Source organism: Bubalus kerabau, chromosome 8, assembly GCF_029407905.1.
Source record: "Bubalus kerabau isolate K-KA32 ecotype Philippines breed swamp buffalo chromosome 8, PCC_UOA_SB_1v2, whole genome shotgun sequence".
Lineage (NCBI taxonomy): Eukaryota > Metazoa > Chordata > Mammalia > Artiodactyla > Bovidae > Bubalus > Bubalus kerabau.
In genome coordinates, this window is record NC_073631.1 from 47,205,157 (window position 1) to 47,228,819 (window position 23,663).

At 39.9% G+C, this 23,663-nt stretch overlaps 2 protein-coding genes across 2 annotated transcripts in view; one reads left to right on the top strand and one right to left on the bottom strand.

Moving 5' to 3' along the window:
* The window catches only part of FBXL13 (F-box and leucine rich repeat protein 13), a 216,741-nt gene that overhangs the window by 104,573 nt on the left and 88,505 nt on the right, over window positions 1–23,663 (bottom strand). The window contains exons 10-11 of the mRNA XM_055590169.1: window positions 6,575–6,627; window positions 3,050–3,150 (exon numbers count right to left, since the gene is read on the bottom strand). Of these exons, the coding sequence (XP_055446144.1) occupies window positions 3,050–3,150; window positions 6,575–6,627 (154 nt within the window). The remainder of the gene's footprint in view (window positions 1–3,049; window positions 3,151–6,574; window positions 6,628–23,663) is intronic.
* LRRC17 (leucine rich repeat containing 17) overlaps window positions 1–23,663 on the top strand; it is a 36,834-nt gene that overhangs the window by 10,872 nt on the left and 2,299 nt on the right. Inside the window, exons 2-3 of the mRNA XM_055590163.1 lie at window positions 9,123–10,028; window positions 19,519–19,674. Of these exons, the coding sequence (XP_055446138.1) occupies window positions 9,257–10,028; window positions 19,519–19,674 (928 nt within the window). The 5' untranslated portion in view covers window positions 9,123–9,256. The remainder of the gene's footprint in view (window positions 1–9,122; window positions 10,029–19,518; window positions 19,675–23,663) is intronic.

Here is a 23,663-nt window from a genome sequence, read left to right on the forward strand (position 1 = left end):
GTCTGAATATATGCCCAGGAATGGATCATATGGTAATTCTATTTTTAGTTTTCTGAGGAACCTCCATATTTTTTCCCACACTGGCTGCACCAACTTGTATTCTCACCAAGAGTGTAAGAGAGTACCTTTTTCTCCACACCCTATCCAGCATTTGTTATTTGTAGACTTTTTAATCATGGCCATTCTGACACATGTGAGTGAGGTGGTACCTCATTGTCGTTTTGATTTGCATTTCTCTAATAATTAGCAATGTTGAGCAGCTTTTCATGTGCCTATTTGCTGTTTGTATCTCTTCCTTAGAGAAATGTCTATTTAGGTCTTCTGCCAATTTTTCAGTTGGGTTCTTTGATTTTTTGTTGTTGAGTTGAGCTGTCTGTATATTTTGGAAACTAGGCCCTGTCAGCGGCATCATTTGCAAATCTTTTCTCCCATTCTATAGTTTGTAGACATGACACACTTTTAATCTACTATATTGTGTTCTCCAGTCTAAACAATCAACAGAAAAATAAGCCAGGCCCTAATTTTGTATTATTTGCCATTTTCCATGCCATTTTGGCTGATTTCAAGCTATCAATGAGAGATCACTGAACATGGAGTTGGGAAGAGATGCACAGAGCACATTATTTTATAGAATTTTCACCATACAGATACAATAGACATAAATCACCTCAAGAACACAGATAATAGTAATGTGTACAAAAACATTAGAAGGTGATGAGTTTTTAGTACTACCTATATAAAAATTTTAGATATATAAGGAGATATCACACATCATTTGAGAAAAGTTTTATTCAGTAAATGATGCTGTAATAATTGGTTAGTTATTTAACAACTCTTTTTTTTAATCACTGAAGTATAGTTAATTTATAATGTGTTAGATACACACATACACATATGTATATAATATATTCTTTTTCAGATTTTTTCCATTATAGGTTATTATAAGATATTGAATATAGTTCCCTGTGCTATACAGTAGGTCTTTGTTGTTTATCTATTTTATATACATTATCAGTAACCTCAGATATGCAGATGACACCACCCTTATGGCAGAAAGTGAAGAGGAACTAAAAAGCCTCCTGATGAAAGTGAAAGAGGAGAGTGAAAAAGTTGGCTTAAAGCTCAACATTCAGAAAACGAAGATCATGGCATCTGGTCTCATCACTTCATGGCAAATAGATGGGGAAACAGTGGAAACAGTGGCTGACTTTATTTTTGGGGGCTCCAAAATCACTGCAGATGGTGACTGCAGCCATGAAATTAAAACATGCTTACTCCTTGCAAGGAAAGTTATACCAACCTAGATAGCATATTGAAAAGCAGAGACATTACTTTGCCAACAAAGGTCCATCTAGTCAAGGCTATGGTTTTTCCAGTAGTCATGTATGGATGTGAGAGTTGAACTGTGAAGAAAGCTGAGTGCCGAAGAATTGATGCTTTTGAACTGTGGTGTTGGAGAAGACTCTTGAGAGTCCCATGGACTGCAAGGAGATCCAACCAGTCCATTCTAAAGGAGATCAATCCTGGGTGTTCTTTGGAAGGAATGATGCTAAAACTGAAAGTCCAATATTTTGGCCACCTCATGCGAAGAGTTGACTCATTGGAAAAGACTCTGATGCTGGGAGGGATTGAGGGCAGGAGGAGAAGGGGATGACAGAGGATGAGATGGCTGGATGGCATCACCGGCTCAATGGACGTGAGTTTGAGTGAACTCCAGGAGTTGGTGATGGACAGGGAGGCCTGGCGTGCTGCAATTCATGGGGTCGCAAAGAGTCTGACACGACTGAGCGACTGAAATGAACTGAACTGAACTGAACTGAACTGATGTATATGCTAATCCCAGACACTTAATTTATCTCTCCCCTTCCCCTGCTCCGCCCTGCTATCCCTAGGAGTTTGACAACTCTTCATGTGAGAAACAAATATTCTGAGCTCATGGACTACACACAAACAGGCTTTGGGCCACATGGGTCAAACGTGTTAGATCGTTGTTTCATTTATCTACCAAAATAAATTCTAGCTTGATTATAAATTTAAAAACAAATCATAGAAGAAAAAAATGGATATCAAATGCCTGGAAGGAGGAAAACTCTCTATTTTTAAAAGACTCACAAGAAATTTCAAAGGAAAAATTTGGTAGATTTGACTGAATAGAATGTGGCAAGTCAATTAATGAGATAAACAAATATGTCACCACCCTTTTCCTAGGCTTGCACATTTCCAGAAAATGGTTAGAGAGCAAAGATAAGGAAGAGTACCACCTAGAATTTTCTCTGTTTAAGCATCTCTAAATGCCTCATTGGCATTTTTAAAAAGATCTAAAAATAGTTACATTCTCAAAAATGATTCACTCCTTCTTGGGGTTTGAAAAATGTTTTGAATCTCTCCCAATATGAGTATATACGCTTTCCTAATTAGTTTTTCCTTGGTGAAAATGAGGGATAATTGAATGATGTAAATTTTGGATAAAGTTGAATATCCTGTCAGCTCTTAGTAATGTATTCTTCCGTGCCTTCTCCTCCAAAGAAGTGCTAGCTTGTCAACAGTCCATAGGTCAAAAAAAACCAGCAAATATTAGGTTTCCTGGAGGTGATGAGGGGGCCCTAGCAGGTAACCAGAGCATGGCAATAGGGAACCTGGCGCTGCAGAGTTCAGTCTGAGGAAGCAGGATATTGGCTTTCTGTTGTACAGAAGTCTGAACACTGGACTAGAATTGAGGGGCCAGGCTTCAAGTCCAAGAACGAGGACCACCAGAAAGAGACAGGCAGAACTTAACTCAAGCTACTGGGCAAATTGCTACAAGAGTGACACCAAAACACCAGCCAAGGCAAAGGATCAGTTAATTATTCAACGGATACCCACCAAGAAGGGAGAGCATCGGCACTGGAAAGCAGTGGGACTTGAAAGCAGTCTCCTGTTATCAGGATAGGGGTGTCACAGTTTGGGGGGTGTTAGTAAAAGAAGCACTGCCTTTGGGTGATACTACAGCAAATCAGGGCCTAGAGGAGCATAACTATTTTCAGGGTAATACAGATAACACAAGCATTACCTTGGCAGGAGTCTCATTGTCCTGTTGGTGATAATTGTGTTAGACAGATTGAGATACAGGACTCCAGGGCAGCTCTCAGAGATGTATCTCATTGATTCATCCTGCATAACAGTAGAGGGAAGAATCTTATTAAAGTCTAACAGGCTTTGCTATTTCCCCATTATCTATCATCTCTCTCCCTGCCCCCCAAAAAATATATGCAAGACTTGATCTCTTCATACTCTTTATTAGTTATAAATCAAATTAAGTAGAAGATTGCTTTGCTTGCAACTTCATTACTCCCTTCCCTTCCTTTTCTTTGGGCTTTCCTGGTGGCTCAGACGGTAAAGCATCTGCCTGTAATGCGGGAGACCTGGGTTCTATCCCTGGGTCTGGAAGATCCCCTGGAGAAGGAACTGGCAACCCACTCCAGTACTCTTGCCTGAAAAATCCCATGGATGGAGGAACCTGGTAGGCTACAGTCCATGGGGTCATAAAGAGTCGGACACGACTGAGCAATTTCACTTCACTGTTCCCTTTCTTTGGAAATAAAGTCCCATTCCATCACAATGATGCTTTATTAAAATTTGAACCCTTGCCATTTCAACACCATGACTGGAAATTTGAGCTCGTGTCAAAGTGTCAAACAGTCTTGACTCTTTAGATATATGAAAATGATTGAAAAGGGATCCATTTTTAAACTTACTATAATCATTCTGAAAGACGGGAGTAGTAAACTCTTTCAACTGGACTTCTTTAAAAAGTGAGTCCATATTCATACACGGATATATATATATATATATATAGAGAGAGAGAGAGAGAGAGAGAGAGATGTTTGTGTGTGGTGAAGTTTCTGTGGTTCCATTACTGAATATTTAAAACAGCTGAACAGATTTTCACCAAACTTATGATGAGTTTGAGATGGCCTGAATTAGAGGCTGCATACATGTCGGACATGAAATTTAGTGTCGAGGAAACTGTGCAGGAGAATCTTAAGGATTCAGTCAGCCCTCCTCCAGAGAGCTGAAAAACAGGAGAATAGTGTGACTGCGACATGAGAAAGGCAGAAAAACAAAGAATGATTTCAATCATGAGCCCTAAACTCACGTTTACAAGACAGATGAATTGCAAGCTTGGATTGCAACACTGCTTCTTGTGTGGGTAACTAACTGTAAAATGTTCTAGAATGAGTAGAAGCAGGTTTGTGTTTATTTAATGATGGTGGAGGAGTCTCCCCAGGAATACTGAAGAGGTCTGCTAGTTTTAAATATCTGTGGTACATTGTCCTAGAAATAGGCCATTACAGAATCAGGCAAACTGTCACTAGGCTAGCTGATGTGGTTTGGGGAGGGATTCTGCATGGATAGTATGGCTGCCCCCAACAGCACAAAGGATGGCAAATGTTTAGTTTCAGCAGGACCATTGGTGCTTAATATTCTATTCTTAGCTACTTCTTGGAATCATGAATATTAAAATAACAAAATCCTACAGGTCAAAGCATCTTGCACATGGGATAAGAATTGGTTGATTTAAGGTGCAAACCACACCTTAAAGAGAACACAAGGGTTTTTTTAAGGTGTAAAACTGTAGTTCTGCTGTAGAAAAGATTCTGTGTGTCAGTAACACCTGAGAACAAGTACAGGGCTTTGAATAAGCACTGTACTCTTGCCACTGCATTCAAGATGCCAGCAAGGTTTCTAGACATTCCATCATAGAAATGTAGGATTTGGATATCCATGTATAGATTTTAAAAAGTAAACAGTACACTTTTCCCCAACAGGAATGGAGAGAACAGCATAATGTGTGACATTATAGTTTAATACAAAGAATCTATCTTCAAAAATATTCATGGTGTCAACTATCGAAGTGACTATGCTCCTGTTGGACGATTCCGGCAAAAATGCAGATGAAATGGGACATGGAGGAGGAGAGAAAGCTGGTTTACACCCTTAAAGAAGTAGCCACACAGATGTAACTGTGGGAACCAGCAAGAGGAAGATGTAGTAGGCTTTCTGTAACATGGAATAACCCGATGTTCCTTTGAGATGAGGAAGCAAACCATTCTCTTCATTTTCCTGTCTGAAGGAAATTCAAACTAATTTTGTTTTCAATATTTAAAAGAACAAAAGAACTCAAGTTGCAATCCCCAAATACTTGAGCACATAAATGCAAAAACTGTTTCTGTGTTTAACACTGCAAGATGGTCTGTGGAATTTGTCCACAATGCACTCGAATCTTTCTGGATGTAATATATTCATAAGGCAAGCTTCTTAAAAATCAAACCTTTTTGAATAAATGTTACTCAACTCCTTAAATGTAAGCCGGTCTCTTAGTCTTTGTCTCAAAAGGAAAGACAATAGTAAAATGTAGCTGGATAAAATTATCAGTCCTGTATATTATTAGACTAAAACTGGAAAAAAGACTTTGATGTTCACAAATTCAACACAGATGGCATTGTTTTGACTTTCCTATTAGAAAGCCAAATTTACAGAATATGATCTTTTTTTCCAAGCAAGAACTAAAGCTCCCTGAGGGCAAGAATTGGAACCTAATTCATCTTAAATTCCCTATAACACCTCTATTTTGTAACATATATCTTTAACACAGTAGGTACTAAAAATATGCACATAAAGAATGAAATAGAGTAGAAATCTGAAAGAAGAAACTGTAATGATGAGGCTGGGTAGATAGCAAGAAGGAGCCGATTCATGAAGTCTTTTCACCTGTGCCAAGGTGCATGGACTTCAATCTAGAACTGGTGACTTATGAGGAGCACGAAGCAATCAGGCTCTTCATTCTGTTCCTCCTATCTACAAGTGAAGAGCACAGCCTGTGCAAAGGCAGAACAGCAAGAGGAGCTTGGTGCACGCAGCAAAGAAAACATAGCAGGTTGTGGCTGCTGCAACTTAACGTGCAGCAGGACTTAGAAGAAGGTGAGACTGGAGAATGAGGCAGAGGCAAGATCACCGAGGGTCTCCAGAGTACAGTAATTTTAAAGAACTGACTTTATCCAATAGTGTGGATGACAGGCATTTGTATAAATGGTGGAAGATAGTAGTGAAATGGTCAGATCTGCCTTTTAGAAGGAATATCTGTGGTCACACGGTGGAAGACAGATTGAAAGCAGAGGAAGCCTGGAGACAGGGACCAGGAAGGAGCTGACTAGGGTTACGTGTTTGTTTCCATCCTCTTGGGCACCACAGTTGACAGCCAGGAAGACTGATAAATTGACCCTGTTGTCTCTGCTGGAGCCCGTTTTTTTCTGTCTCATACACACACATGACCTTAAACATAAATATAGCTCATTTTTGTGTCACTGTTGAATAGTTTTCACTTTCCAGAGATTCCAACCTTGGGCATGCCTATAGGATAAATAATAGCATTATATAAATTGGATAACATTTCTTGGCAGTGTTTGCTTTCTCCATATTTAATATAAATGAGCACACAGGCATGTATTTTGGCAGAACCTCTGTGTTATTAGTACTCTAGTGGAGCGAGTCTGAATCCATATAAACAACAGTAAAATAAGCTTCTTATACTCACTGTGAGCGTTGGACAGTCAGAGACATTCAGCTCTTGCAGGTTTTTACAGAAACCTAAATCAAATAAGTTACATATTACTAAAAAACATATGACAAATATTTAAACTTAAAGTTTTTCCACCCTGCATTCAATGCTGTGTATTCATTAGAAAGCAAACCAAAACCCCTGGTAAGTAACTTGTTCTAAGTATATGGTTTCCTTTCCTAGAAAAATGATTTCTTTGGGCTTTAAAATTAAAATATGCTAATTATTGTTTGAGGATTACAAAAGGAAAGGGGATAAGAGAAAAATACTACTTTGGGGAAAAAAACTGTATATACTTAGAGCTTTTCAGCTTCGAAGCATTTGAAAAAAACCAATTTGGTTTTTTTGTGGTGTGACATTTTTGTTAATTTAGGAGGTTGTGTTTCCTTTTAACATTATGAAATTTTTCAAACATACAAAGAAAGTTGAGAGAATTGACGGATTGTACAATGAATATACCCATCACCCATATTCTACAATTCATATTTTACTATATTTGCTTGATCACATACCCACCTGTACATCTTTTTCTCTATCCCTCCATTCATCTTAATTTCTTATGCATTTTAAAGTAAGTTGCAGACATCGGGACACTCCCCCCAACAAATACTTCAGCATGAATGTCATGAATAATTCAGCATGCACAGTAATTGACAGAATGTTTATATTTTAGGTTAGATAGCCATAAAGTTTACAAAGAATTCTAGATTGATATGTGGAGAGTCAGAAAGTCCAAGTGCCTGATGAGTTCTGGGACCAGAGACACCTGCTTGTGATCTAGAAGGGAAATCAAGACATTTTTGCAAAGAGCTAGACAGCAAAGTGTTACACAATCAGCTCTCTGGGTCTAGACTGCCGTGAGTAAGACTCCAAATCTGAGACAGAAGAGAAACAGTGAAGGAACAGAGAACAGTGAATGGGAGGAATGCTTGGGGCAAAGAGGGGAGAAGGCATTCTAAATGGAGGAGACCCCTACAATCAGGAAAACTCCAGGCAAGGGGGTGATCCCAGCATTCACACTGCAACAATGAATAGAAAACACATCTGTTGCTTGTAACCTCAGAGCCCCACGATAATAACAACAGAAATGTTATTAATTATAAATCCATTTTGAACATTTCTTCCTCCTTACAAGTATGTCCTAATAAGTGCAAACCAGAACCAATTTCAGAATTTTAAAAATGAAAAATATTCTTTAAAATGTGCAGATTTTGGAAGTCATCAGTAATACTGAAGGGAAAAATAGATTCCAAAAAGATAACTAAATTTATGAGATTATTTATATTTTAAATAGCAGTTACTTGAATTCATGCAATTCAACAAATATTTAACAAGAACCTGCTATGTACTAGAAACTCTGCAGGTGCTGGAAATAACAGCAGTGAACAAAATAGAGAAAAATTCCTGTCCTTAGGAAGTTTATATCCTAGTTGGGGAAGAAGGACAATAAACAAAAGAGGCAAAATACTTATTTTGACAGATGGTGATATGTGCTCTGGAGAGAAATAAAACAAGAAATGGATTAGAGAATCACCAGTGAGTGGGAAGGAGTGCTACTTTAAATAGAGCAGCCAGAAAAGGTTTTGCTGAGAAGGTGACATTTGAACCAAGATGTGCAGGAGATGGCAAGGACAGTTGGCAATTTACCCTGAGCATTTCTAGAGCCCACATTCAACATGATTGGTGATTGTGAGACAGCAAAGGAAACAGAAAAATAAGTTCAGCAGAACATCCGTTGGAGTCCTACTCTTGTTTGCACATCTCAAAGCTATGAGAAGAATCCCTTTAATTTCTTGAATCCAGTTTCAGTTTTCATAATGCTAAATCCTAACAGTTTAACTGAGTTCTTCCCCTGGACCAGGAACTGTGAAGTATTCATTGCGGTGAGCCTGTTTCATCTTCCCCCCAAATACTAGAGGTATCATCAGTCCCTCTTCACAGATGCTGAAGATGATGTTAAGTAGTTAGCCTGAGATCACACAGTCCAGCAAGTAGAAGAGCTGTGATTCACATTCAGAGCCCAAACATTTAGCCATGAAACCAGGCAAGCAGGAGGGTGTCGCGCTTTGTACACCACTTTCTACATGTACCTTTATTATAATAATTGGAATGCCTTTGCCTTAAAATAAAAAATAACTTGAGTTCCATGTCTCCTGGTTTAGTTTATGGGAACTTGAATAGAATTTGTATCCTGCTGTTGGGTGAAAATTGTATAAATCTTGATTATGTTGAATTGGTTCATAGTGTCTTTCAGGTCTACTCTTTCCTTCTACCTTTCTGTCTATTCTATTAAGTTTTGAGAGTTTGATATTGAAACCCCAACTAAAAAATCTTAATTTGCGTACTTAAAAACATTGTAATATAAAGTAGAACTATATGTAACTTTGCTCTGTATTTTCCAAGTCTCCTGTAAATGTGTTATCATACTTTCATAGTTTAGGAAAAAAAAAACTTGAAAATTTGATTTTATTAGTCAGTTGCAATGTTCACAAAGGTCTCTATTTTTTTTCCTTTTGCAATCTAGGGACTGCCATACCTCAGCTGGGTCTCATTCTTCCTGAACTGCTTTAGTTAAGATTACCCAAACTTGGATTTCAAAGGAATACTTTCATTGTTCCATCTGTCACACCAAGTAATTGGGACCAGCTGGATGTCAGGATGCGGGTGGTGACCATCGTAATCCTACTTTTCTTTTGTAAAGCCGCTGAGCTCCGCAAGGCAAGCCCTGGGGGTGCAAGAAACCGAGTGAACCATGGCCGGGCTGGTGGGAGCAGGAAAAGCTCCAACCCGGTCAAACGCTATGCACCAGGCCTCCCCTGTGAGGTGTACACATACCTTCACGAAAAATACTTAGATTGTCAAGAAAGAAAACTAGTTTATGTGCTGCCCGACTGGCCTCAGGATTTGCTGCACATGCTGTTAGCAAGAAACAAAATCCGCATACTGAAGAACAGCATGTTTTCCAAGTTTAAAAAGCTGAAAAGCTTGGATCTACAACAGAATGAGATCTCCAAAATTGAGAGTGAGGCTTTCTTCGGTTTAAATAAACTCACCACTCTCTTACTGCAGCACAACCAGATCAAAGTCTTGACAGAGGAAGTGTTCATTTATACACCTCTCCTGAGCTATCTGCGTCTTTATGACAACCCCTGGCATTGTACTTGTGAGATGGAAACGCTTATTTCAATGCTGCAGATTCCAAGGAATCGGAATTTGGGGAACTATGCCAAGTGTGAAAGCCCACAAGAACTGAAAAATAAAAAACTGAGGCAGATAAAATCTGAACAGTTATGTAATGAAGAAGAAAGTGAACAATTGGAGCCAAGACCCCAATTGTCAGGAAAACCCCCAGTCATCAAGACTGAGGTGGACTCTACTCTCTGTCACAACTACGTATTTCCCATACAGACACTGGACTGCAGAAGAAAAGGTTTGTAAGTTGCTTGCTTTTTCATTTTTGTGGGCGATTAAAAATGCTTTTTGAACGTTATGAATCCGTGCACCACCACCACCCACCCATGACTTAGAATTTCTGGTGTCATTTCCGCCATGGGAGATATTAGTGAGGCTCTTGACATGTTAGTGAAGACACTCTCAAAGTGTGTTCTGAGCACTGTTAATCTACCCTAGGACAACAAACAATTTAGTTGTCTCTTTCATTTCTGGCATGGGTTAATAACTTATTTGTAATATTAAATTAAAGCCAGATGTCATTGAATTAGGGTTGTATAGAAAATGGTATTATTCCTTCCAATTACTGTAAGGTTTTTTTTTTTTTTTTTAAGAACAGAAAGGAAATGTTAAGATGAACCGAGAGACTCCAGCACGTCTCAAAGAAATTATAGACAGAAATCTGTTAATGTTGAAGAAACAGAAGTCAATTTGTTGATTTATCAGCAAAGTCATGCTCAAGGCTTGTCCCCCTCACTCTGAGTGTGGAAGGTGGCACCTGGTTAGATAGCACCATGACCATATGACACCAAAAGATTTGCTTACTATGACACTCTGTGAATTTTGATGCTAAAGTAGAGCAATGACAGCATTGTAAGCTGGGAGATGCCATCATGGGATCCTTTAAGTTCGAGAGAAAGTGCTCATTAATTGAGAACCTACTATGCTCCAGGTATTCCACATACATGCTGTCCACAGCTGCCAGCAAGGTAGTAGTAATATCCCCATCTGTAGAGGGGAGGAGGAGGAGAAAGTGGCTAAGGGACATTCAGACACTTGCTTGTGGTCTCACAGGTAAGCAGCAAAGCTAAGTCCACCTGAGCCTGCTGGCGTCCAGAATTAGTTTGCTGCTGCTGCTGCTGCTGCGTCACTTCAGTCGTGTCCTACTCTGTGCGACCCCATAGACGGCAGCCCACCAGGCTCCCCTCTCCCTGGGATTCTCCAGGCAAGAACACTGGAGTGGGTTGCCATTTCCTTCTCCAATGCATGAAAGTGAAAAGTGAAAGTGAAGTCGCTCAGTCATGTCCGACTCTTAGTGACCCCATGGACTGCAGCCTACCAGGCTCCTCCATCCATGGGATTTTCCAGGCAAGAGTACTGGAGTGGGGTGCCATCGCCTTCTCCAAGAATTAATCTAATCATGTTCAAACAAGCTCCTGAACAAGGGAAGCATTAAAGAATTTGAGGAAAGTTGGTACACATCGTTTCTCTGTAACTCACTGCTACAGTGAGTACTTGGTGCTTCACGCCAAAGAACGTGTTTTACTAGGATTTTCTTTGTAATGCTTAAAAACTTGAATTATATATTTAAAAAAACGATTACGAAGCTACTATTCCTAGACTTGAGTTAGAAAATTACTTGATAGTGCTGAGGATCTATCCTTAAGCTAAAGTTCATTTGCACTTGCTATACCAGAGAAAATAGAGTTAAACTCATTAATTATCTGAGAAAAAATGCCATCAAAACAAAATTGAAGATTTCTACAACTAGCTGCTGCTGCTGCTAAGTCGCTTCAGTCGTGGACCACACTGTAATTTAAGAAAAGATAACATAGTAGGAAAGAACTTTCTTATTTACTGTTTTCCTACCCTTGGGCCATTCCTTCTCTAGTAAGTCTATTTCTGCCTTTGTCTTTGTTTCCATAATATTTTTGACTCTTGGCAAAAATCAACTTAGAAAAATACAAATTTATTTTTATTGCTTTCCTTCCTCAAGTTATTGTTGTCTAAGCACAACCTTTCAGATATGCCCCATAAATTCATTGTCCTTGCTTTAGAAACACATATTGTTTACTGGAAAGCAAAGTTTCATGACATGCACAGCTAGTACATATCATTCAGGTTCATACACTAAAGACAACTTGAGTTCCTCCACATATTAATAATGGTGTAAATCAGAGCCTATACTTTTTAGATTATAAAATGAAGGGTAGTTTTTTTTCTTTTAATATCATCAATATAAATCTCTCTCACTATGGTTGATATCACTCTATTGATTCAGTTGATCATTTACTTTTCATTTTTTGTTATATTGTTGATTCTCATAAGTTTAAAGTCAAGGATCTTGTCTTTTAAATTCCCTTTGGTACTGCCTGGCACAGGGCCATGTTCTTTAGATTGATGGCAATAGTTGAGCTGCTTCCTTTGCTCTTACAAAGCAGTAATTTAAGCAACTTTTAAAAATAAAAATACATAGTAATTAAAAATCATGACTAGAATTCAAGTATGACAATCTGAATTTTATCCATTGTAGTTTTCCTTATTCCATTTTATAAATAGATAATAAATGTCAGCTACTAAGAATGACTGTTCAGCAGTATTTATCTCTTAACTCTCTGCCAGAATATAGCAATATTTTTGATTGTGCTTCACATGTTGGACACCATGTAGGATCTCTCTCTCTCTCTTTTTTTTTTTCTTTAAAGTTGCTCAGTTGTGTCCAACTCTTTGCAGCCCCATGGACTGTAGCCTGCCAGGCTGCTCTGTCCATGGAATTCTCCAGGCAAGAATACTGGAGTGGGAAGCTGTTCCCTTCTCCAGGGGATCTTCCCAACCCAGGGATCAAACCCAGGTCTCCCATGTTGCAGGCAGAATTTTTACCATCTGAGCCACCAGGGAAGCCCTAAAGAAGTCAAGAATGGAACTAGCAGTGGTATTAATGAGAAGTGTTAGTTGCTCAGTCATGTCCGACTCTTTACAACCCCATGAACTGTAGCCCACCAGACTCTTCTGTCCATGGAATTCTCCAGGCAAGAATACTGGAGTGGGTAGCCATTTCCTTCTCCAGGGGTCAAACCCAGGTCTTCTGCATTGCCAGCAGATTCTTTACCATCTGACCCACCAGGGAAGCCCATATTAATGAGAACTGCCATCTAAATGCTCTGTGTGCCTAAGATATAGCAGTTTTATGCATTGTCATTTAATCCTTGGGGCTTCCCTAGTGGTTCAGTAGTAAAGAATCCACCTGCAATGCAGGAGACCTGGTTTCTGTTGCTGGGTCGGGAAGTTCCTCTGGAGGAGGGCATGGCAACCCATTCCAGTATTCTTGCCTGGAAAATCCCATGGACAGAGTAGCCTGGTGGGCTATGGTCCACGGAGTCGCAAAGAATCAGACATGACTGAAGCGACTGAGCACACACACACATTTACTCCTCACAACCTTAAAGGAATACTAGCATTATCATTTTATGAAGAAAGAAGCTGAGGAGTAGAGAAGTTAAGTTGCCCTTTAAGGTCATGTAGGTAGTCCCTAAGCAATTCCCAAGCCATTGGTCACCATGTTGCTGCTGCTACTGCTGCTAAGTTGCTTCAGTTGTGTCTGACTCTGTGCAACCCCATAGATGGCAGCCCACCAGGCTCCCCTGTCCCTGGGATTCTCCAGACAAGAACACTGAAGTGGGTTGCCATTTCCTTCTCCAATGCATGAAAGTGAAAGGTGAAAGTGAAGTCACTCAGTCGTGTGCGACTCTTAGCGACCCCATGAACTGCAGCCCACCAGGTTCCTCCGTCCATGGGATTTTCCAGGCAAGAGTACTGGAGTGGGGTGCCATTGCCTTCTCCAATTGGTCACCATACAATTCACCATATACCATCACCTTCAAGATTTGGGGTATGCCTGTTAACCAAGAAGACTTTATAAAAGCCTTCTGGGTGCTTCCTCCCAGTATTGACTGTCCTCTTAGGCTCTGTACAACACATCAACATGCAATCACACACAAGGAACCTGAATACAGATTCCCCTGCCTTGGGAGTTATACCTTCCCCAACTGATGGATGATGAGTCAGATGGTGTGCATAGGGTACCTAATACATACCAGTTTGACCACATAGACCTCAAAGATCACTATTTTTGCCTTAAACATCTGACAACAAGAAAAAGAAAATAATAGCTCTATTCACTGGGAGACAGGCACTTTGCCAACAAAACTTAGTCTTTCAAAGGGAATAAAATGTGAGATTAGTTAAAAGGCATATTTATACCTTATTGAGATGGATGGATTTGGCAAAAATACGTGAAAGTAAGTTTTAAAAACTGCTTTTTAGCTTCACACTTACCAGAATAATTTGCTATTTTTAAGGATTCATTTTCCTCCTAAGATTAGGGCTGGGGAGAATTATGACCAAAAATTGCTCCCAGCTGCCTCCAAAGTTAATTTCACTATTAGTTTGAAGAGTAATTAGGAATCTTTAATTCACAATAGACTAAGGTCACTTATGTCTCTTTACCTACCACTACCAAACCTTCAGAGTAGTTCTGACATTGCTGACAATCAAGATAGCCTACTAAATGGGAAATTACATGGAAAAAATCCCAGTTTCCTCCTCAAAATCAGCGAAGTTTGGTGAGGGGACAGGCAATGCTTGTCAGGGGTGATAATCAAGTAAATTTGGCATTTATTGAAGGTTTACCAAAATTATTGGATAGCAGCAAATAACCATGTGGTGCCTGGTCTAGAAATGGGGGCATTGACCAAATTTGACTTCTGGTCTCAGGACGTTTATATAATCTTTATCAAAGGCAACCATATTTCACATCAATATTTGCAACTGTCATTTAAGTTTAAGGTTAAAAACAAAAGACTGTTTTTACTCATCAGTACAACAAATAAGATTTTTCCATGTGTTCTAAACCTACTGGTAGAGGCTTTGGTTTGCCTTTACTGGTATTACTTGTGGATCCTATTTTTACCCAGGGCTGCTGGTAACAATGCCAAAGTTAGTTCTGCAATTCATATTCCTCTTCCACAGGTCTGCCACAATGGTTAAGCTGGGTTTCAGTGTGTTCTCATAAACATTTTTTCTACCCATTTATTTGTGGTAAACCCACTTTAGCTTTGGAGACGGCAATGGCAACCCACTCCAGTACTCTTGCCTGGAAAATCCCATGGACGGAGGAGCGCAGTCCATGGGGTCACTAAGAGTTAGATACAACTGAGTGACTTCACTTTCACTTTTCACTTTCATGCATTGGAGAAGGAAATGGCAACTCACTCCAGTGTTCTTGCCTTGAGAATCCCAGGGACAGGGGAGCCTGGTGGGCTGTCATCTATGGGGTCGCACAGGGTTGGACACGACTGAAGCAACTTAGCAGCAGCAGTAGCACTTTAACTTGTTCTACACTGGTTGCTTGAAAGGTCTCTTATCATTCACTCTCATGCCCAACCCAACAGATGTTGGTTCAGCAAGCAAATCCTGATAAATAAGCTGCTTTCCAGAGCCTGCTGCTGCTGCTGCTGCTAAGTCGCTTCAGTCATGTCTGACTCTGTGCAACCCCATAGATGGCAGCCCACTAGGCTCCTCTGTCCCTGGGATTCTCCAAGCAAGAATACTGGAGTGGTTGCCATTTCCTTCTCCAGTGCATGAAAGTGAAAAGTGAAAATGAAGTCGCTCAGTCGTGCCTCTTAGCGACCCCATGGACTGCAGCCTACCAGGCTCCTCTGTCCATGGGATTTTCCAAGCAAGAGCACTGGATTGGGGTGCCATTGCCTTCTTCCAGAGCCTAGAAGATACTAACTCTGCTGGCAAGGAAGACCTCAGCCCTTAATGGCTTTGTAGGGTTTTGGTGAGGACTTGGGCTTTTATTCATAGTGAGATGAGAAACAAAGGATTCTGCCATCTGGTAAAGTGACAGATCTGACTTATGTTTTAAAGTCATGTGGACTTAGGACAATATTGGGATGATCCAGACAAGAGGTGATGGTGGCTTAGACCAATGTGGTCACAGTGAGGGAAGACAGGGGAGGTGGGATCCTGGATATTTTGAAATAAAACTTTATTTTCTTTTAAAAATCTGAGAAAATGCCACAACCATTCATTGCCAATAATTATTCTAAATGCTAAATGTCAAGAAATTATTTCTTCTGCCTACCCTCAAGTGTTCTCTCTGTGGTTTTCAGTTCTTTCTAGCATCTCCATCTCCTTGTTTACATGGAGTATGTAAGAGAGAATGTAGCTCTCCAGTCAGGGTCTTGCTGGTCCTAAAGGAGGATATTACCTCAGTATTTCAACATTATAAGTTCAAATCTTAAAATCTTTCACTTTTCTATGTGTTGGCAAACACAGCTCTAGGTCAAATGAGACAGTATCTTATCAGAGGATGGAAATAAAATCAATCCAAATTTTCAAAGCACTTTTACTATAAGAGGGCTCAATATTCTTATGGCTTCCCTGGTGGCTCAGATGGTAAAGAATCTGTCTGCAATGCAGGAGACCTAGGTTCGATTTCTGGGTTGGGAAGATTCCCCTGGAGAAGACAATGGCAACTCACTCCAGTATTCTTGCCTGGAGAATTCCATGGACAAAAAGCCTGGCAGGTTACAGCCCCTGGGGTCACAAAGAGTAGGACATGATTGAGCGACTAACACTTTCACTTTCATACTTTCAATATTGATGAATCATTTTGGGCTTCAAAATCACTGCAGATGATATCTGCAGCCATGAAATTAAAAGACACTTGCTCCTTGGAAGAAAAGCTATGACCAACCTAGACAGCATATTAAAAAGCAGAGACATTGCTTTGCCAACAAAGGTCCATCTAGTCAAAGCTATGGTTTTTCCAGTAGTCATGTGTGGATGTGAAATTTGGACTACAAAGAAAGCTGAGCGCCAAAGAATTGATCCTTTTGAACTGTGGTGTTGGAGAAGACTCTTGAGAGTCCCTTGGACTGCAAGGAGATCGAACCAGTCCATCCGCAAGGAAATCAGTCCTGAATATTCATTGGAAGGCCTGATGCTGAAGCTGAAGTTCCAATACTTTGGCCACCTGATGCGAAGAACTGACTTATTTGAAAAGACCCTGATGCTGGGAGGGATTGGGGGCAGGAGGAGAAGGGGACGACAGAGGCTGAGATGGTTGGATGGCATCACCGACTCAATGGACATGAGTTTGAGCAAGCTTCAGGAGATGGTGATGAACAGAGAAGCCTGGCGTGCTGCAGTCTATGGGGTCACAAAGAGTCGGACACTACTGAGCAACTGAATTGAAACTCAACATAGTTAACGAGCTCATTGTTTCCCATGTGTTATTAGATAACTAACTTTGTTGCTGCCTAAAAACTACCCCAAACCCTAGCAGCTTAAAGCAACACACTTTATTATCTCACAGTTTCTGTAGGTCAGGAAGCCAGACATGGGTTAGCTAAGTCCACTGCTTCAGGATCTCTCACTAGGCTGCAATAAGGTATTGACCAGGGCTTGGTTCTGTGGTCTCATCTGAAGGCTCAACTGGAAACACATCTTCTTCCAAGCTCATATGGCTTGGCAGGATTCAGTCCCTTAAGGACTGAGGGCCTGAGTTCCTTGCTGGCTGTCAGCCAGAGGCCGCCCTTAATTACTTGCCATGTAAGCCTCTCCAACATGGCACCTTGCTTCATCAAAGCCACCAAAAGAGAGTCTGCTAGCATGACAGAAGTCACAATTACTGATAACCTAATTATGAAAGTGACATCCTATCATATTTGCTACATTCTATTGTTAGAAGCAAGTCACTAGGTTCAGCCCATACTTAGGGAGAAGAGTTTACACAAGAACATGAATATCAGTAGAGGGATTGTTGGGTGCCATTTTAGAGGCTGGCTTATTTATTTGTAATGTATTAGACATTGTTCTAAACCTCCTTCATGAAGCTTTCATGGCTAGGAGGGTATGAAAATGAAAAAAAAAATCAGTAAGATGTACACTGTGTCTGATGTTGCTATCTACTATTGGAAAAAAAAAAAAAATGGAAATGGTATTATTACTGTTGTCTGCTTGAAAGCAGCAAGATGTCATTTTAAATACAGAGCCAGAAAGGTCTTATAGCCATCCCAATATATTGTTTCCACCCCTGTTGCTGCCCCATCCTCACTTTACCCTACATATGCCAAGTTTGAGGATTGTAGGCAGATGGGCAGCATAAATGAGACTGAAAGGTACCAGAACTAGCCAGCAGAGCATAGCAGTTAGAAGCACAGGTTTGGGGGCTAGCATGTCTTGTTTAAATCCTAGGTGTGTGACTATGAACACGTTGTGCCTCTACTTTATCTGTAAAATGAGGATAAATGTACTTTCTAGCTTATAGGATTCTCGCACTTAATAGTTGTTAGGACACCTAGAAAAGTTCTTATGCGGAGATACTAAGATACCAAGATCCCATCAAGAAGAAAAAAGCTGATTTAACAGTAATAAGGATACCAGAGAAGGAAACCATTGACCATGGATTCTAAGCTGTTAAAAGAAGGGAGGAAATAAGACTGGATCTTTATGAAGATAAACATACTATTAGTTAAGAAATCATATATACCAGAGGGTTTTTAAAAAATATTTGGAAGAAATTATCAGCAACTCAGTTATTCTGTAGCAAAAAGGGAATCATGGATAGATGTATACCACCTTTCATAAACTTTACTGTACCTAGTTCAAAGAATTTCTACATATTCAAGAAGTCTTTGGTCATGCTACTTCTCAGGTATGAACTAATCTGCATATTTTATTTGTTGCTTCTAGTTTCTTAGGTCCGAACAGGTTTGTTTCTCTTCATAGGTTCCACTTGCTCTACTTAGAATTGAGCAAAACCTCTTCAGAATATTTTGCTCAAGATTAAAATAAAGGGCAAGTATTATGCTAAAATATAAAATAAACACGCTTTATAGTTCTATAAAAACATAATTTAAAGACAAATATAAATATGAAAGATAGGAGAACCTTAATTGCCTATTAACCTATGGAAACTGGACTCTTCTTCCAGAGGCTTCTCTTGTAGCAGAAGTAGTGGTAGCAGCATTATTATTATTGTTGTTCCTGAGGGGTCCAGTTACTGCAGTACCTCGGGAAGAGTTAGGGATGAGTGAGTACAACTGAGTCACAAGGATTCAGGGAGTAAGTGGTGATCAGGAAGCAAATGAGGACTATACTTTCTCGAATTTTAGCATCCAAGGAAAGGAGAAATAAGATAACAGCTTGAGGGTCATCAAGATCAAGGTCTTTTGCTTCTTTTTTAGGATGGTGAAATCTGAGCTTATTTGTTGAGAGGAGAGGGATGAAATGAAGATGCTGCAGAGAGGCAGTAATTAGTAGTCAAAGCTCTTAGAGGAGTAGGAAGGGAATCAGAGGGGACGCGCATGGAGTGGTTTGATTTGTAGGTTTTATTTTGTTTCAGCTTTCTGTTTTTAAAAAGCTTTCCAGGTGATTCTAACAAACGGTTAGCCTTGAGCCCTGCTGGCCCACACTGCCTGTTGCCCTCCTTGCCGTCTCTAAGAAGTTTCTCAGAACATTTCAGCAATGAGTGATATCTGCTCCTCTAAGTGAGATGCACTTAGGTTGCTGGGCTTTGGAGGAATTCAGTATATTCTCAGGCTTGTTCATAGCAAAGTTCTTTGGCTTTAGATGGGTTATCCTTTTTCCTTTCAAGAGCTGACTCTTTATCACATGAGTGATAGAGTCAGTGGGATCAAGAGGAGAGCTTGGTAACCTGAACATGATTTTTTTTCTAGAGTTGAAGAAAGTTCCAAACAACATTCCTCCAGATATTGTTAAACTTGACTTGTCACACAATAAAATCAACCAACTTCGACCCAAGGAGTTTGAAGATGTTCATGAGTTAAAGAAATTAAACCTCAGCAGCAATGGCATTCAATTCATAGATCCTGGTAAGTTCCACAAATAGCCCTTTTAACAGACCACAGGTATTCTCTGGCAACATTTATAGTAAATACAATTTAGTTTTTGAAAAACTAAAAAGAACTTTGAATTTAATTAGAACTTGCTTGGCACTCAGAGAAATATTTGCCAAATTGTTGCTTTATGAAGTATGTAATAGTATGTAATATTACTAAGCAACAGTTATTCAATTGGCCAATTATTCAATTGGCCCAAAGAAGTGTAAGACTTTAACAGTAAATTTGAAACATTCTGCTAAGCAGAATAAATTAAGTTCATAAAATTAAGTATGCTCATAAATTAAGATAAAATGTGCTCAACTTAAAGCCAGATAGATTTTTACTACTACTACATTGCTTCAGTTGTGTCCAACTCTGTGCGACCCCATGGACTGCAGCCCACCAGGCTCTCCGTCCATGGGATTCTCCAGGCAAGAACACTGGGGTGGGTTGCCATTTCCTTCTCCAATGCATGAAAGTGGAAAGTAAAAGTGAAGTCATTCAGTCGTGTCCGACTCTTAGCAACCCCATGGACTGCAGCCTACCAGGCTCCTCCGTCCATGGGATTTTCCAGGCAACAGTACTGGAGTTGGGGTGCCATTGCCTTCTCCGAGATAGATTTTTACCTAATCCAAAATCAAGATCAATTCTTTTTCATCCTTCAAACCTCTTCTCCATTTGCTAAGCAAGGCCCCTGACAAGAATGAACATGGTAAGTTAACACACTGAATTTAGAAAGAACTGAGAATGATTGCAATGGTGATCAGATTTGTAATGTACATAATATTTGTGTCTTGCTAATTGAGAAGCCCACTGTTTAAAAATGTGTATTAATGCATGTATGCTATCCTAAGTCACTTCAGTCATGTCCAACTCTTTGTTGACCCTATGGACCATAGCCTGCCAGGCTCCTCTGTCCATGGAATTCTCCAGGCAAGAATACTGGAGTGGATTGCCATGCCCTCCTCCAGGGGATCTTCCTGACCCAGGGATAGAACCCAGGTCTCTTATGTCTCCTGCATTGGCAGGCAGGTTCTTTACCACTTGTGCCACCTTGGAATACTATTTTGTTGTTGTTGTTGTTTTTCTTTTTTTGTTATTTTTGTTGTTATTGTTATTTTTCTTTTTTTAAAAAAATTATTTATTTTTTTAATTGAAGGATAATTGCTTTACAGAATTTTATTGTTTTATGTCAAACATCAACATGAATCAGCTATAGGTATACATATGTCCCCTCCCTCCCATCTCCCTCCCCACTCCACCCCTCTAGGTTGATACAGAGCCCCCGTTTGAGTTCCCTGAGTTATACAGCAAATTCCCATTGGCTATCTATTTAACATGTGGTAGTGTAGGTTTCCATGTACTCTCTGCTTACATCTCACCCTCTCCTCCCCTCCCACCCACCTGTATCCTTAAGTCTGCTCTCTATGTCTATTCCTCCATTACTGCCCTGCAAATAAATTAATTGGTACCATCTTTCTAGATTCCACATATATGCATTAGTATATGATATTTATCTCTTTCTGACATATTTCACTCTGTATAATAGGCTCTAGGTTCATCCACCTCATTAGAACTGACACAAATGTGTGCCTTTTATGGCTAAGTAATATTCCATTGTATAATGTACCATAGCTTCTTTATCCATTCATCTGTTGATGAGCATCTAGGTTGCTTCCATGTCCTAGCTATTGTAAATAGTGCTTCAGTGAACTTTGGGGTAGATGTGTCTTTTTTGGTTTTGGTTTCCTCAGGGTATATGCCTAGTGTGGGACTGCTGGGTCATATGGTGGTTTTATTCCCAGTGTTTTAAGGACTCTCCATACTGTCTTTCATAGTGGCTGTATCAATTTACATTCCCAACAGTGCAAGAGGGTTCCCTTTTCTCCAGACTCTCTCCAGCGTTTGTTGTTTGTAGACTTTTTGATAATGACCATTCTGACTGGTGTGAGGTGATATCTCCCTGTGGTTTTGATATGCATTTCTCTGATAGTGAGCGATGTCGAGCATATTTTCCTGTGTCCGTCAGCCATCTGTTTGTCTTTGGTGAAATGTCAGTTTGCTGCTAAGTCGCATCAGTCGTGTCCGACTCTGTGCGACCCCATAGACGGCAGCCCACCAGGCTCCCCCGTCCCTGGGATTCTCCAGGCAAGAACACTGGAGTGGGTTGCCATTGCTTTCTCCAATGCATGAAAGTGAAAAGTGAAAGTGAAGTCGCTCAGTCGTGTCCGACTCTTCGCGACCCCATGGACTGCAGCCTACCAGGCTCCCCCATCCATGGGATTTTCCAGGCGAGAGTACTGGAGTGGGGTGCCATTGCCTTCTCCGGAAATGTCAGTTTAGGTCTTTTTAAATTGAAGTAAAATAGTTGATTTACAATACTCTGTTAGTTTCATTTGTACAGAAAAGTGATTCAAGAATACATATGTATTTTTTCAGGTTCTTTTTCATTATAAGTTATCACAAGATATTAAATATAGTGACCTGTGCTACACAGGAAATCCTTGTTGTTTATTTTATATATAGTAGTATATAGTTTCACTGACTTACTCATTATTTTAATCTCTAAGCCCATCCATATGGCTGCAAATGGCAATATTTCATTCTGGCTGAGTAATATTGTGTGTGTATCTGTATATATACATAAACATTCATCTATCAATAGACACTGAGGTTGCTTCCATGTCTTGGGTATTAGAAATAGTACCTGCAGTATTATCCTTTCCCCCTTTGTTCAACTCAGTTTCAGGAAAGTATGATATTTTCTACATTAACAACTATGTACTGAGCACCTGGAAAATGTCAACCACTTTCCTTGGTAAATCTTCTGGAACAAAAAAGCATCTCAGAACTTTTAAGTGGTCATTTCAGGCTGGTCATTTAAGTCAAAATGACCTTTAAAACCTTTAAAATAAATACCTTCTATAATTCAGGGTTTTTGAGTTGAAACACTGCCAAAGCAAACTTACTTTAATGATGTATGCTGATAGGTATACAAATGCAGTGAAATATATCAATCTTTAAAAGGCAGTGTGAATAACAGTCTCATAAAATGCCAGATATTATTGCAGAAAAAGGAAAGAAGGCACCCCTATTTTAGAATCTACCTCCTTTAAGGAACAAATGAAAAGTAGCTTTCCAAAGTGCCCAAATACGTATGGTTTAAGTAACAACTTTAGCATTTTCAAAATAAAATATAGGAATGTTTACAGATGCTTTCGATCTGAAGGGCTAATTTCTGTTAAGAAAAGTAAACAGTGGGATGATTGACTCACCAATGTTAGTTTTTTTTGAATGCAGTGTTTTCATAACTATCATTGCAAGGGCTGACCTTTTGCTCCTTTGTAGCAGCCTGTTCCTCACTCCCTCCTCCTCCCCACACCCAAGTCATTGCTTTGCACCAAAATATAATTCTTTGGGGGGCTTCCCTGGTAGTTCAGCTGGTAAAGAATCCTCCTGCAATGCAGGAGATCCCAGGTTAAATTTCCTGGGTCGAGAAGATCCCCTGGAGAAGCAAAATTTCCTGGGTCGAGAAGATCCCCTGGAGAAACAATAGGCTACCCACTCCAGTATTCATGGGGTTCTCAGGTGGCTCAGAAGGTAAAGAATCCATCTGCAATGTGGGAGACCTGGGTTCAATCCCTGGGTTGGGAAGATCCCTGGAGGAGGGCATGGCAACCCACTCCAGTATTCTTGCCTGGAGAATCCCCATGGACAGAAGAGCCTGGCGGGCTACACTCCATGGGGTTGCAAAGAGTTGGATGCAACTAAGCACACATGGGTTTTGTCTGAGAACAAATGATATGAAAATGGTTAATGGTATTGGCTTGAGAGTGTATTTTTGAAATTCCACATAAGGGCACTGTATACCCTAGCCAAAAGTATTTTAAAACAGCAATGAGAAAATGTTTAAAATAGAAACAAAATATTTAAAATCAGGATTGACCTGTTACAGCATACCTGTTCTATTCATATTAACT